Consider the following 15,474-nt stretch of genomic DNA (forward strand, 5'->3'; position numbering starts at 1 on the left):
GATACATCCACAGCGCTGGACCTCAAACCGCAGCCCCTTCTGCGTGTTGGATTTTCAGGAAGCACGGTTGCTTGGCGGGATGTGTGTATCACTGGGTGGAGGAGCTACAGGAAGCGGATAATATTTTTTTTTCCTCCATTTGTGCCGGTTCAGACCCTTTTATTTAAAGACAGTTCCCATTTCCCATATTCACACAGATTATGAGGATGGAGGGAACCAGCCCATCTCCCAGCCTCAACGGGGGCACCGGCTACTATGCCAAGGTAGGATTTTGCAGAACGGGAAGGATTTTTCCTATGAATTTGGGGCTGGTGTTAAAAACACTCCCCAAAGGGTGCAGAGTGGGCACGGATGCCGTGGAACCCACGTGTGTTCGGGAAGCCAAGGTTCCGCCAGCCCAAATGGATGCTCTCCAGGCTGGCTCCCGAATTTCCCACTCTGGATGCCCTGGGACCAGTGGCTACAAGCCAGGCTGGGCTGGGCTGAGCAAAGCCGGGCACAGCTGGGCCAGGATGAGCTGAGCTGGAGTGGGCTGGGCAGAGCCGAGCCGGGATAAGCGGAGCTGGGATAAACTGGGCCGAGCCGGGATGGGCAGAGATGAGCCGGGATAAACTGGGCCGAGCCGGAATGGGCAGAGATGAGCCGGGATAAACTGGGCCGAGCCGGGATGGGCAGAGATGAGCCGGGATAAACTGGGCCGAGCCGGGAAGGGCAGAGCCCAGCCGGGATAAGCGGAGCTGGGATACACTCGGCCGAGCTAGGATGGGCAGAACCGAGCCGGGATGAGCCGAACCGGGAAAAGCCGGGCTGAGCCGAGCTGTTTTGAGCGGGGCCGGGCACAGCCAGGCCGGACCGGGCCGAACCGGGACAATTCCAAGGCAGGCCGGACCGATGCCGGCCGGGCCGCCCCCCGGCGATTCCCGGATGTTGGAGCGGCCCCCACTTGCTCCGTCCTTCGCTTCCATAAAAGGCCAAGGGGCCCGGCAGCCACAGGCGCGTTTTTCCTTTAATTATTATCCCCCTCCTCCTCCTCCTCCTCCTCCTCCCTCCCTCCGCCTCCCGCCCTGCCCGCCCGCGCTGCTCCTCCCGCGGCGGCCCCTCAGGAGCGGCGGCGGTGGCGGCGGGGCAGCGCTGCGGCCCCGTATCCCGCCCCACCGCGCCCCCAGCCCTGCCCCGGGGCGCGGAGCGGGCACAGCCGGGCCCATCCCGCTGCTGATCCCGCTCCCGCTCCGTGCCGGGCGCGGCCGGCGGCGCAGGAGGCCGGGGCCATGGCGCTGGACGGGATCCGCATGCCGGACGGCTGCTACGCCGACGGGACGTGGGAGCTGAGCGTCCATGTCACCGACCTGGGCCGCGACGTCACCCTGAGGGTCACCGGCGAGATCCACATCGGCGGCGTCATGCTGCGCCTCGTCGAGAAGCTCGGTGAGTGCCCCGGGACCCTCCGAGCAGCCCGGCATCCTCTCGGTGCTCAGCACCCTGCTCCAGTACTGCTTTAACTCCCAGCACCCTGCTCCAGGACTGTGCTCCATATCCCAGCACCCTGCCCAGTGCAGTCCCCAGCTCCCAGCACTCCTGACCCAGTACCCTGACCCAGCACCCTGCTCCAGTACCCTGCTTTAGCTCCCAGCACTCCACTCCAGTACTGTGCTCCAGCTCCCAGTATCCTGCTTTAGCTCCCAGCGCTCCTGCTTCAGTACGGTGCTCCAGCACTCTGCTGCAGGACTGCACTTTTGGCTCCCAGCACCCTCTCCCAGTACTGTGCTTCAGCTCGCAGCATCCTGCCCCAGTCCAGTGCGTGAGCACCCAGTGTTCCAGCACCCTGCTCCAGTATTGCGATTTAGTTCCCAGTACCTTATCCCAGCACTGTGCTCCAGCACCATCTCTCAATACTTTGGCTCTCAGCATCCTGCCCCAGTACTGTGTTTTAGCTCCAGCAGCCTCTCCCAGTGCTCTGCCTTAGCTCCCAGCACCAGGGAGCACCCCAGGTCCCCACACCCTGCCCTAGCCCCCCATCCCAGCCTTCCTCCCCCTGCACCTTCCAGCCTCCTCTCACCTCCTCCCCCAGCCAAACTTTACCACCCCAGGGCCTCAGCCCCATCCACCGGCTGCTTCACACCCAGGATTTTACACAGAGTTAGCAAACAGCTCCCTTTTCGGGCTGGGGCTTTGTGGGCGCTCCCAAAATTTACATCAAAACCTCATCCCCAAATTCCGTGCGAGCAAAGCGCTCCCGGGGCCCCGTGGGGTGATGCGGGCGAGGGAACCTCGGGCACACGGCGGTGTCCTTCCCCCCCCTGTGTCTTTTATCGTCTCTTTATGGCTCGGCTGTGTTGACTCAGCGGTGCAGCCCGGGCTGATGGCTGTAATTGCTGAAATAAAATATTAATTGCGAGGTCCCGCGCGTGCCTGCGGCTGTGGGAGTAGCGGAGCTGTCAGCTGCAGGTCCCGCTCCGCTGCGGAGCCCGCGGGTGCCTTTAAAAAACCCATCTTCCCCCGTGCTTAGCTTTTGATTTATTAATTAGCTGGGGTCTCAGGAAGGAAGAGACGCATAGAAATACTCTGGGTTTCGAAAGGAAGCGAGCGCTCGCATCAAAGGGTCTCGTCGTGCTGAACTCCCCGAAAACTCGATTTTATTCTGTTTGTTTTTGGGTTTTTTTTGGTTTTTTTTACTTTAACTGGAAAGTTTTGCTGAATTTGAGTGCTCCGTGGCTGGGGAAAAAGCAAACCAGCTTTCTAGAGGTGATAAAAATGCACTCATGAGTGCAGGAGCGATGCCGCCCTCGGTGCTGGGTGTCGGGAGATGCCGGAGCTGATCCAGGGCCGAAGCGTGTGTGGAAAGCCAGGCATGTCCGCGGGGCCGGAGCCCGGAGAGGACCTAAATTAGCTCCTGACGTAATCCATCCCCCCCGAAATGTTTGCCCGGATCCTCTCCACTTGTTAAATTAGGGATTGTATGAGAGGGAAGGAATGCGGCGGCCGCAGCAGCGTGGGGAATAGGGGATGGAGCTGCCCGGGGGGCTCGGCCCCAGTGCCTCCCTTCCCGGCATGGTCAGATCCATGGATATCTCCGGCTGTTGCCTTCCCTTTCCCCTTGGCTTTCGTCGCCCAGCCAAAGCTATACGTATTTAGTTCTTTTTAATCTTCCTGCGTGTCAGCTCTTCCAGCCCTCTCATTATTTTTATGGCTCTTCTTTGAGCTCCTGCCAGTTGAGCGGGGTGGGATGGGGCTCGTTCCTCATCTTCCCGTGCTCCTCAATGCCTCCCTTCATCCAGCCCTCTGTGCTGCCTCGTCTCCACATAAATTCATTTTGCAATTTTTCCACATTGAAACCCTTTCCCTGTCTTTTTAACCTTTTCCTCCCTGTTGTTCCTCTCTGTTTAATTCCTTACTTCGACGACTTTCAGTGTTAAAAAAAAAAATTTATTCTTCTCCTGCCAAGCAGATTTTGTGCTGTGAGTTTTAAGAAAATTTCCTAAAAATAAAGTTTCCTTGCAGTTCTGTGTTTCCCTGTGGGATCCCCCGTGGGCTGTTCCGCTTGCACACTGCAGGGGGGAGGAAGGAAGGCGGGTCAGTGCCTTGAGCTGGGGTTTGCCTGCTCCATCCTTTGGGAGAAATCCCGCAGGCTTTGGGAAGGAGATTTCTGTGGCCTGCCTGGAGTTTCAGGGAGGTTCCCATCAGTGGGAATCTGCAGCAGATGAGCCACGCTGTGGTTGTAGGGTGCTGGTAGGAGCTCTTCACCATCAGTGAACAGGGGGGAAAAAATGCCTTCCCTCCTCCCAGCAGCAAGGAGAGCTTGGAAAAGGGAAAAATCTTAATTTACATTAACACTTATTGATGCTTGTAGGAGAAAGAGTGCAGTAAATATCCTGTTGGGATGAAGCAGGAGTCCAGCAAAGTCTCTCCTCCTTAACTTCAGGGCTGCAGGTATCCATAAATCCCATGGACTCGGTCCCTGCCTGCTCAGAGCGGCTGCAGTCAGACTCTTTGAGAACAGGCAATTAAAATCCGTGGCTGATGCAGGCAGGGATTGGAGGAAGCCCAAACAGCAGATAGGGATTCTGGTAACTCAAGTGAATTGCAGTGACCTGTTGGCTCCCCTGTTATTCATCACCCGCTGGATTAAGCCACTCCGTTAATTGAGCCATGCCAAGTTCTTGGCAAAGTCATCCCTGAAAAATAAGCAACAAACTGCTGAGGTTTTAGGAGCAGCAGCATTTAGTTGCTCCGTGAGGGCTGGGGTCTGTAGTGGAAACTCCTGGTGCTTTCTCAGGGCTTTTTAGGATTTTTGCCACTATTGACTTACAAACAAAAAAAAAAAAAAAATAAAAAAATAAAGCGTGGCTTAAAATCACTGGGAGTAGAGGAAGGAAGGAAGTGAGCGCAGGTTATTGTTGTTGTCAACTTGAGGCTGTTTTAAACACATGGAATTAAAAAAATCCTGCTTTTTTTGAAACAGCAAAAGGGAGGAGCTCTGTGGGGTTTATGGAATTCAGTGGGATATATGGGGGATGCTCTGTCTGGTCGTGGGAATAAAGGAATAGCTGACAGAAACAGGGCAGGGGGGACAAATGATGTCTGGCAGAGGCACAGCCTAAGACAGATGACCTAAATGTGCAGTGAGCAGATTCAGAAAGTCTGTGGATAGAAGTTTTGTGATGGAAATGTGGATTTCTCTCTGGGATTCTTTTACAGGCAGGATATGGGTGGCAGGAGATTCCAGCTCCTGGGGTTTGCTGGGAGCACTGAGCACCTTTTTGGGCTTGTACCTGAGGAAAATAGATAAGGGAGTGGAAAAAAAAACCCAGCAAGATTTAGAATTATAGATGTCCTTCTGCACCAAAAGGGGTTAAGGATGGGTGGTGTGGTGGCATCCCTGTTTTAGTGACCTGGCATGGGCAGGAGAGCTGACATGAATAAATGTCAGAGCAAACTCTCTGCCTTCAGACAGGCTGACAATGGCAGGCTGTGATGACATCTCCTGAGGCCTTGGGGGTTTTTTTTGTGAATTGAAGCTGGGATAAGGGTTTGTGCAACTTCCATTGTTCCCTTTGGCAGCTCTTGCACTATCTCCTTTGTGTCACCTGGGAGAGGGTGGGATGTCACCTGAGGACTGGCACAGGAGTTATCCCCTGCAGTTTTGGTTGTAGCACTTCAAGCTCTTTTTTAAAAGTGGTTTCAGCCTGCAAATGTGTCTGAGATTCGCATCTGGGATTCACCCCAGGGGCTCTTTTCACCATCAAATAGACTTTGCTGTGTTATCTTCCAAGGATTTCAGCTCCATTCCTTGCAAGATCAATTCTAAATATTAGTGTTGTTCTGCCTGTGAAGTCTCCTCTCCTTAATGGACCCCTGAAAGGTTTATGAATAAAACACTAACAAAGTGCAGCGTCATTGATTTGCCCAGGTTTGTGTTTGAGGTTTTGCAGTGCTTATAAACACTCCAGGCCCTCGTGAGACTCGCTGGGGAAATTTTTTGCCTTGCAACTGGAATGAGCTCTTGGAAACAGCTTCAGGCTATGGGAGAGAAATGCAGAGTCCTTGTCCCAGCCCATTCCTGTTGTAAACACAAGGCAGGAGGGGGCTGCAGGGCTTGTCTTGTAGGTGGCTGGTTCCTTGTGCTTTGGGCTTTGCTGGAATGCTGCATCCAGATCTGGGGACTCCAGCACAGAAAGGACATGGAGCTGCTGGAGCAAATCCAGAGGAGGACATGGAGATGCTCCAAGGGCTGGAGCCCCTCTGCTCTGGAGCCAGGCTGGGAGAGCTGGGAATGCTCACCTGGAGAGGAGAAAGCTCCAGGGAGAGCTCAGAGCCCCTTGCAGGGCCTGAAGGGGCTCCAGGAGAGCTGGAGAGGGACTGGGGACAAGGGATGGAGGGACAGGACACAGGGAATGGCTCCCAGTGCCAGAGGGCAGGGATGGATGGGAGATTGGGAATTGGGAATTCCTGGCTGGGAAGGCTGTGAGGTACAGGTTGCCCAGAGCAGCTGTGGCTGCCCCTGGATCCCTGGAAGTGTCCAAGACCAGGTTGGACGGGGCTTGGAGCAACCTGGGATAGTGGAAGGTGTCCCTGCCATGGCATGAGATGGACTTTGAGTTCCCTTCCAGCCCAAGCCATTCTGGGATTCTCTGATTGCAGCCACACTTGCCAGAATTTGGTGTCTGAGCACTTGGTGCCAGGTGTGACTGGGGGCGTTTCTCCAGTCCGTGCCCACGATGTCACCTGGGCACCTTCACCTGGGACATCCACAGGGACCCATCTGTCCATCAGTTGCCACCTGAGATGAGAAGGATTTCTTCCTTCAAAATCAACACTGGTCACTCCTCAGTGTTGCTTTCCTAGTGCATGACAGCCAGGAGAGGACCCCCAAATGCCATTCAGTCCTCGGGGAGCTGTTTGTGGTCCCTCTGGGGCTGGGGGCTGAGAGCTTGTCCCAAATAATGTCACAAATGGGGGTGGTTTGGGCAGGCGCTGATCCTGCTCCAGATTTCCCTGGAAAATTTCTTCCCAAGCTTTTAAACAGCAAAACTTGCTGGCAGGCAGTGGGATAGTGAGCAGAGAGAGGGATCTGGCACCTGCTGAGCACCAAAGTCCTGCTGCTCCAGATCCAGGCAGCATTTTGGGCTGTTCTGGGTTGGAATTGGTACCCCCCTGGATGCTTCCACTTCAGCAGCATCCTCAAGGAGACCAGCAGAGCTGCTCCCATTCCCTGCATTTCCCCATCTCCACTTGATGAATCCCTTCACTTGTGGCCTGTGCTGATCCTCACCCTCCAAACAGCACATTTTTGGTGCCATTGAGGTGCCAGTGCTGTGAGCACACAGCCCCAGAGGGACCACAAACACACACATTGATCCCTGAGGGGCTGGCTCATTCCTTTACACCCAGCTTGGGACTCCAGGAAGCTCCTGTGTGGGTTCAGATTGATCATGGCTCACATAAAGTCCTCTTTGTGAGCCTCAGTGGAATATTCAGCTGAGCTGCCAATGACCAGAGGAATGCAGGGTGGGGGGAGGTAGCTCTGAGCTGCAGTCACACCAATTAATATTTGTATAATATTTGTATTAATATTTATATTAATATTTCTAGTCAAGAGTAGTGAGGATTCTGTAGGGGCCAAAACAATTATGATTTTATTTTTATTTGTTTGTTTGTTTTTAATTCTGTCAATGTGAAATGTCTGATTTGGCTGGAAAGAGCTCACGGGTCCTGGTGGGAGGGGAAGGAGCAGGGAGTGTGTTGGTGTTCCTGCACATCCCAGAGCCTGGGTTTGTCACACCACAGACAGGAAATTGTTGGGTTTGCTGCTCCCACCCAGCCCAAATCAGTAGTTTCCTCTTCCAGCTCCCTCAGGTTTCGATTTGACATAAGGCACGTGGGGAAGCCAGTGTGGGGAGTGAAAAATCTTAGAAATCATCACATTCAAACACTTCCCCTTTTTTAAACCCCCCTTTTTTTTTTTCCTTACAGTTTTTCTTCCATTTTCCTCTCCATCAGGGCTTGTGTTTCACCCAGGCATCTGCTGAGTCTGTCTAAACCATATAAAAACTCAAAGAAATTGTACTCAGAATAGAATGTCTGGGAATGTTCAAAGCCCTGGTCCATTGGAAGGTGTCTCTTGGAGTGGAATTAAATTGTTTTTAAGGTCCCTTCCAACCCAAACCACTCTGTGATTCCATGATTCAGCAAAACAGGCACCTGAATTTTAACCCTTGGTCTTTGATGTGATAAAAAAAAAAAAAAAAGAAAAAGAAAAAAAGATTGTGGATAACTGAAATTGTGGATGTGGGGAATGTTTACTGAGTTGGGAAAGAAGGGATTATTTGCACTGCAAACTTCAGTTGTTTCAACATCACCAGGGACATCAGCACCACCAGCTCCTGGTCTGGGTGTTGGGGGAGTTTTTAGTGGTGGTTTTCCTGACAGATGAGGGGAAGGAAAGAGATTTACAGCCCTTGAGGAGCTCACTGACTTCAGCCCAGCATACAGCTCTGGGTGTGACTGGGGGGAAAAGTCTGGTGGTGTGAAAACATCTTGGAGAAGCTGCATTTCTTCATTCTCATTCTGAAGTGTGAATTAACTGAGTGCTTAGAAAGGGGCAGAAGAACAAAACTCAGCTGTCAGGATTCAGTTCTGAATGTTGCAGTGGCTGTCAGGGGTTTATTTGGAATTGGAAAAATGCTGAGACCCCCCAGATTCCTGTTGGATGGAATTTTAGCAGAGTTGCTGTAATTTAGTTTTCTTGCCCAGGTTTGCTTTTGACACATTGCTCTCATCCAGGCTGAAGCTTCTGCTAGGTAGAACTGTTGGGACAGACCATGAGAAGTGCCCTGAAAAGCAGAGGAAAGCTTTTTTATTTCTTTATTTTTTATTTCTGGAGAACACATCTTGTTTTTTTTTTCATTCACCCATTTTCCAGCGAGGTTACAACACCTCTGTGGCCGTTCAGATATGAACCCCAGCTGGGAGCTGTGTGCATGGCATGGCCAGCATTGATCCCACTCTTCCAGACCAGCTGGGATCTTGAGAAACCTCCACTTTTTGGTAAAACATTGCTGAATTTGGCCAACAGGTTGAGCACAGCTCTGGGAGGGGATGCACATAAAAACCCAGCCACACCAGCAGCTGCAGAAACCTTCCCCTTTACCTCAGCTTGCAGAACATCCTGACAGCAGCCAAAAAAATCCATCTTGCCAATGGATTTTAAATCTCTTCCCAGCCCATTACACCTCCTTGTCTTGGTGGTTGTTTTGTTTCTCTTCCCTGCTCCCTGCAGGCACATGTACTTTGGGAAGGGTTCATTGCTGAAACTCCAATTCAATTAGAAAGTTGGGTCTTGTTCCTGTCTTGCTCAGCTTTCCTTGCTGGCTGATGCTCCGCAGAGCTTTGTTCAGCTCCAGAGCTTCTGCAGCAGGAATTGTCCCCATCCCTCATGTCCTGCCCCAGGGCTTTAATGCCAGGAGTTGGGCCTGTGGTGGGTGAGGTCTTTTAAAAGTGTTTTGTGTTCGTTAGGGAGCTTGGGGAAACAGGCAGAACCAAAAAGAAATCATGGAATGGTTTGGGTTGGAAGGGACCATCTCATTCCATGCTTCCATGGGCAGGGACACTTTCCACTATCCCAGGTTGTTCCAAACCTTGTCCAGCCTGGCCTTGGACACTCCCAGCGATCCAGGGGCAGCCACAGCTGCTCTGGGCACCCTGTGCCAGGGCCCTGTTCTTCCAGCCATGATCCCACACGGATCTGTAAGAGAAGGACCAGCACTCAGAATTATGGAGTGGGGTGAGGTATCCTCAGGGCTCCAAGATCACTTTCCAGGGATCCAAGCCTTTAACCAGGGATTAACCATCATTAAAACACTGGGGGAATTGCCTGGTGAGAGGTTGGGAATGCAAGGTTGGGAATTCAGGTTGCCCATCATCCTCCTTTCCCTGTCTGATGCATCATCCCTCCCAGCACACATCCCCTGGCTCCTTTGCTGGGTGTGATGTCTTTTTGGCAGGACGAGCTCCTCTGGCTTGCACATTCCATGGGGATGAGTCAGGACTGCAGGCTGCTGTCACCCTGGGACACTTGTCCTTTTTGGAGAGTGTAGGGAGTGTGATCCAGGGCTGGAGGGTGAGGGAGGCTGGGCTGCTCCTCAGGACAGCTCCCTGGAGAAGTCCTTCCCTTCCCTTCCCTTCCCTTCCCTTCCCTTCCCTTCCCTTCCCTTCCCTTCCCTTCCCTTCCCTTCCCTTCCCTTCCCTTCCCTTCCCTTCCCTTCCCTTCCCTTCCCTTTCCCTTCCCTTCCCTTCCCTTCCCTTCCCTTCCCTTCCCTTCCCTTCCCTTCCCTTCCCTTCCCTTCCCTTCCCTTCCCTTCCCTTCCCTTCCCTTCCCTTCCCTTCCCTTCCCTTCCCTTCCCTTCCCTTCCCTTCCCTTCCCTTCCCTTCCCCTCCCTTCCCTTCCCCTCCCTTTCCCTCCATTCCCTTCCCTTCCCTTCCCCCCCCTTCCCCTCCCCCCTCTTCCCTTCCCTTCCCTTCCCTTCCCTTCCCTTCCCTTCCCTTCCCGCACCTTCCCTTCCCTTCCCTTCCCTTCCCTTCCCTTCCCTTCCCTTCCCTTCCCTTCCCTTCCCTTCCCTTCCCTTCCCTTCCCTTCCCTTCCCTTCCCTTCCCTTCCCTTCCCTTCCCTTCCCTTCCCTTCCCTTCCCTTCCCTTCCCTTCCCTTCCCTTCCCTTCCCTTCCCGCACCTTCCCTTCCCTTCCCTTCCCTTCCCGCACCTTCCCGCACCTTCCCGCACCTTCCCGCACCTTCCCTTCCCTTCCCTTCCCGCACCTTCCCTTCCCTTCCCTTCCCGCACCTTCCCTTCCCTTCCCTTCCCGCACCTTCCCTTCCCGCACCTTCCCGCACCTTCCCGCACCTTCCCTTCCCGCACCTTCCCGCACCTTCCCTTCCCGCACCTTCCCTTCCCTTCCCGCACCTTCCCTTCCCGCACCTTCCCTTCCCGCACCTTCCCTTCCCGCACCTTCCCTTCCCTTCCCGCACCTTCCCTTCCCTTCCCGCACCTTCCCTTCCCTTCCCGCACCTTCCCTTCCCTTCCCGCACCTTCCCTTCCCTTCCCGCACCTTCCCTTCCCTTCCCGCACCTTCCCTTCCCTTCCCGCACCTTCCCTTCCCGCACCTTCCCTTCCCTTCCCGCACCTTCCCTTCCCGCACCTTCCCTTCCCTTCCCGCACCTTCCCTTCCCGCACCTTCCCTTCCCTTCCCTTAACGCACCTTCCCTTCCCTTCCCGCACCTTCCCTTCCCTTCCCTTCCCTTCCCTTCCCTTCCCTTCCCTTCCCGCACCCTTCCCTTCCCTTCCCTTCCCTTCCCTTCCCTTCCCTTTCCCTTCCCTTCCCTTCCCTTCCCTTCCCTTCCCTTCCCTTCCCTTCCCTTTCCCTTCCCTTCCCTTCCCTTCCCTTCCCTTCCTTCCCTTCCCTTCCCTTCCCTTCCCTTCCCTTTCCCTTCCCTTCCCTTCCCTTCCCTTCCCTTCCCTTCCCTTCCCTTCCCTTCCCTTCCCTTCCCTTCCCTTCCCTTCCCTTCCCTTCCCTTCCCTTCCCTTCCCTTCCCTTCCCGCCCCTTCCCTTCCCTTCCCGCACCTTCCCTTCCCTTCCCTTCCCGCACCTTCCCTTCCCTTCCCTCCCCTTCCCTTCCCGCGCCGTCCCTTTCCTTCCCTCCCCTGCCCGCACCTGCCCTACCCTTCCCTTCCCTACCTTCCCGCACCTTCCCTTCCCGCACCTTCCCTTCCCGCACCTTCCCGCACCTTCCCTTCCCTTCCCTTCCCTACCTTCCCGCACCTTCCCGCACCTTCCCATTTTGTGTTGGATGAATCATGGAAACCACATTCCTTAATTGAGTTTTCTGCTATTTCTCCTGGTTCCATGGAGTCAGGAGCAGCCAGTGAAATCCTCTGCTTGATGGATGGGGGGGAACAGTTGGCAAAATCAGGTTGTGAAGATCCTGTTTCGAAAAAAAATCCAATTAAAAAAATACTAATCCACCCTTGCTTTCCTTCATTCCGTGCTGAGTAATCCACATTTCTCTGGGTTCCTGGTACAGGGATTTAAAGGAATTCTACACAGCACTGGCAAAGTCCTTCCTGAGCCCATCGGTGCTGGGGGTGTTGGGGAGCTGAGGTGACCTCACCTTTCAGTTCTTCTGGAGAGTTTCCCGATATTCCAGCTGGGTTCAGCAGCACTGAAAAATTTCTCTCCCTCCTCGGGGGTTTAGACAGGATTGGGTATGGCTGTGCAAGCATTTAAATGGAATATTAAGCAACCAAATATCCAAATACCCAAAAAGCTAAAAAATACAGGGAAAATTTTGCAGGAAAACGTGATGCCACATCCATGGAAGTGTTCAAGGCCAGGCTGGATGGGGCTTGGAGCAACCTTGGATAGTGGGAGGTGTCCCTGCCCATGGCAGGGGGGTGGAACAAGATACAATCTAAGTTAATAAACCTTCAAGTAAGCTAATTGAGCAATCCTATTAACACTGGAAAGAGCTTTCTTCCTTGAGTTTACTTTAGAAAAACAGTGGCTTTCAGGCTTGTTAGGATTTGCTCTTCTCCCTGTATCCCATGGGCTGAGCATCTTGAGCCCTGCACTGCCAGGAGCAGCGTTTTGGGATAGTTGGGGCTGATGCATCAGCTCTTCAGGACTCCAGTTACCACCCCTGCCTCATCAAGACACCGACTTTCCATTGCAAAACTCACTTAAAATCCCAATAAAAGGCAATAAAAGAATCCCACTTCTTTTTCCAGCAGCGCCTCAGCGCGTTCCCTCCTTAGCAGCAGACGCTCCGTAATTTCCCTGAGCAAGGACAGGCACATGGAACATCCACATGCAGCATTGCATCCCAATGTGCTCAGTCTCCTCCACTGGGCTTTTTTGGTTTTCCCTTCCCTCCTCCTTTTTTTTCCTTGCTGTTAAATCACTCTGTGCCCCTACACGGGGGCTTTGACGTCAGGACTTTGCCACGAGCGTGTGCCCTGGCACGCCGGGATAACAGGGAGGTCTCCTGAACTGGGTCGTGCTCATGGAATCACAAAGTTTGGAACAAGGCTCCTTTTGTCCCTGTTTGTTTGGTGGTTGGTTTTTACTTTATTAAGTCAAACTGTTTTTTCATGCAAGAAATATTCTTCTGAAACTGAAATTCCAGCACAGGTCCACCCTTTTTTTGGGCACCTTTGTGGATGGGTGTGGATTTTCTCCTGAACACTTGTTTTCCTGAAAGTAAAGTATTATGAAATTTTTGCAGGGGCAGACAGTGGTAGGACAAGGGGAAATGGTTTTGAAGAGAGGAGATTTTTAGTCCCAGCTCATTCCTGTTGTAAAGACAAGGCAGGAGGGGGCTGCAGGTGTCTTGCTCCTTGTGCTTTGGTCTTTGCTGCATCCAGATCTGGGATACTCATAGGAATGACATGGAACTGCTGGAGCAAATCCAGAGGAGGACACGGAGATGCTCCAAGGGCTGGAGCCCCTCTGCTCTGGAGCCAGGCTGGGAGAGCTGGGAATGCTCACCTGGAGAAGGGAAGGCTCCAGGGAGAGCTCAGAGCCCCTTGCAGGGCCTGAAGGGGCTCCAGGAGAGCTGGAGAGGGACTGGGGACAAGGGATGGAGGGACAGGACACAGGGAATGGCTCCCAGTGCCAGAGGGCAGGGATGGATGGGAGATTGGGAATTGGGAATTCCTGGCTGGGAAGGTTGTGAGGTACAGGTTGCCCAGAGCAGCTGTGGCTGCCCCTGGATCCTTGGAAGTGTCCCAGGCCAGGCTGGACGGGGCTTGGAGCAGCCTGGGACAGTGGAAGGTGTCCCTGCCCATGTGGGACTGGATGAGATCCCTTAAGGTCCTTTAAGGTCCCTTCCAACCCAAACCATTCCAGCATTCCATGAAAACAATGGTGAGAGCTGCCCATGGTGGCAGATCCAGGAGAATTTCAGGTCCCATTCTGTGTTATTCCACAGGTGGTGGCTGCTGTACAGGGTGTTTGCCACGTGTCAAGGACACGTGGGAGATGTGATTAAAACCCCTCTCAAGTCCCATTAGCTCTGGGAGCATCAGCTTGTCCTGGCTGCAGCTTTATTACATCAATCTGATGATAATTTTATGGGCTGTTTATCTCCTCATTTCAAAGTATAATTTTTCAAGTGCTGTGACCAGAGGCTGGAGGGATTTTTGTTCCATTTTGAACTTTGCTCTGCAGTTAAATCCCCCTTGGGGGATGGAGGGGACTCTACTCCAGTGCACTCCAGAAAGACTCATACTTTCCTAAAATTACAGATTTTACCCCAAGACAGCAACTGTGTAACCCAGCAAACACACCAGCATTTCTTCTGGACTCGTGATAAATGAAAATAGCTCTGTTTTTAAATTTTTTTTTGCTCCATAATTATCCTGGAAGGAGTGGCTTTGGCATGTGTAAAAGAATCTGGGTTTCCAGAGGTCAGTGGGAGCAGTGAGGAGGTTGAAGGGAGGGAGCAATGGGTTCAGCTGTACAAATACATGAGTGCTACACTTATATATATATATATAAATATATATTTATAAATATATATATATAATCAATATGAATAACTATATATAAAAATAAATATATATATTTTAAGAAAAATCTTCAGTATCTTTGGGACCTTCAGTAACTCTCTTAGCTATTGGCATGTCCAGGGCCAGGAGTTGGGCTTGATGATCCTGGTTTATTCCTGCCAGCTCAGGAGATCCTTCTTCTCCTCCTTCTCCTCCTTCTCCTCCTTCTCCTCCTTCTCCTCCTTCTCCTCCTTCTCCTCCTTCTCCTCCTTCTCCTCCTTCTCCTCCTTCTCCTCCTTCTCCTCCTTCTCCTCCTTCTCCTCCTTCTCCTCCTTCTCCTCCTTCTCCTCCTTCTCCTCCTTCTCCTCCTTCTCCTCCTTCTCCTCCTTCTCCTCCTTCTCCTCCTTCTCCTCCTTCTCCTCCTTCTCCTCCTTCTCCTCCTTCTCCTCCTTCACCTCCTTCTCCTCCTTCTCCTCCTTCTCCTCCTTCTCCTCCTTCTCCTCCTTCTCCTCCTTCTCCTCCTTCTCCTCCTTCTCCTCCTTCTCCTCCTTCTCCTCCTTCTCCTCCTTCTCCTCCTTCTCCTCCTTCTCCTCCTTCTCCTCCTTCTCCTCCTTCTCCTCCTTCTCCTCCTTCTCCTCCTTCTCCTCCTTCTCCTCCTTCTCCTCCTTCTCCTCCTTCTCCTCCTTCTCCTCCTTCTCCTCCTTCTCCTCCTTCTCCTCCCTCTCCTCCTTCTCCTCCCTCTCCTCCTTCTCCTCCTTTTCCTCCTTCTTCCCCCTCTCCTCCCTCTCCCCCTCCTCCTCCTCTCCTCCTCCTTCTCCTCCTTCTCCTCCTTCTCCTCCTTCTCCTCCTTCTCCTCCTTCTCCTCCTTCTCCTCCTTCTCCTCCTTCTCCTCCTTCTCCTCCTTCTCCTCCTTCTCCTCCTTCTCCTCCTTCTCCTCCTTCTCCTCCTTCTCCTCCTTCTCCTCCTTCTCCTCCTTCTCCTCCTTCTCCTCCTTCTCCTCCTTCTCCTCCTTCTCCTCCTTCTCCTCCTTCTCCTCCTTCTCCTCCTTCTCCTCCTTCTCCTCCTTCTCCTCCTTCTCCTCCTTCTCCTCCTCCTCCTCCTCCTCCTCCTTCTCTTTTTTCCCTTTTCTCCTTTTTCCCCCTGTTCTCCCTTTTTCCCCTTTTCCTCTTTATCCTTGCCCTTCCCCATCACTGCTGCCCTGCTCCATGCACCAAATGAGCCATTTTTTTAAATATTCCTGAATGTTTTAGGAATATTTGTCCTCTCCCCTGGTTTTGTTAGTGCTGTGAGTCTGTGCCTTCCCCCTTCTGGACACACAGAAAAGGAAAACCCACCAGAGAAACCACACGAGGTTCCGTCCAATGAATTTTGATGGTTGGTTGTGGTGTTTATTTCTCTTTTTTTTCCATTTTCAGCCTTAAATTTCTCTCCTTCCCAAA

General features: G+C 52.9%; 1 protein-coding gene across 5 annotated transcripts in view; it reads left to right on the forward strand.

The window, feature by feature from the left end:
* Positions 1–214: 214 nt before the first annotated feature.
* Positions 215–15,474, forward strand: part of FERMT2 (FERM domain containing kindlin 2) — a 52,727-nt gene continuing 37,467 nt past the window's right edge. For 3 of the 5 annotated variants that reach the window (XR_015772882.1, XM_014257478.2, XM_088057382.1), the window contains exons 1-2: positions 215–263; positions 1,257–1,425. Coding sequence is in view for 4 of the 5 variants with exons in the window: in XM_014257478.2 (XP_014112953.1) it covers positions 1,269–1,425 (157 nt within the window). In the remaining variant the exon portion in view is untranslated. The remainder of the gene's footprint in view (positions 264–1,256; positions 1,426–15,474) is intronic. The other 2 variants (XM_088057381.1, XM_088057384.1) reach the window with 1 other exon arrangement.

Source organism: Pseudopodoces humilis, chromosome 7, assembly GCF_049639895.1.
Source record: "Pseudopodoces humilis isolate 2021_Gansu_Grassland_sample_001 chromosome 7, ASM4963989v1, whole genome shotgun sequence".
Classification (NCBI taxonomy): domain Eukaryota; kingdom Metazoa; phylum Chordata; class Aves; order Passeriformes; family Paridae; genus Pseudopodoces; species Pseudopodoces humilis.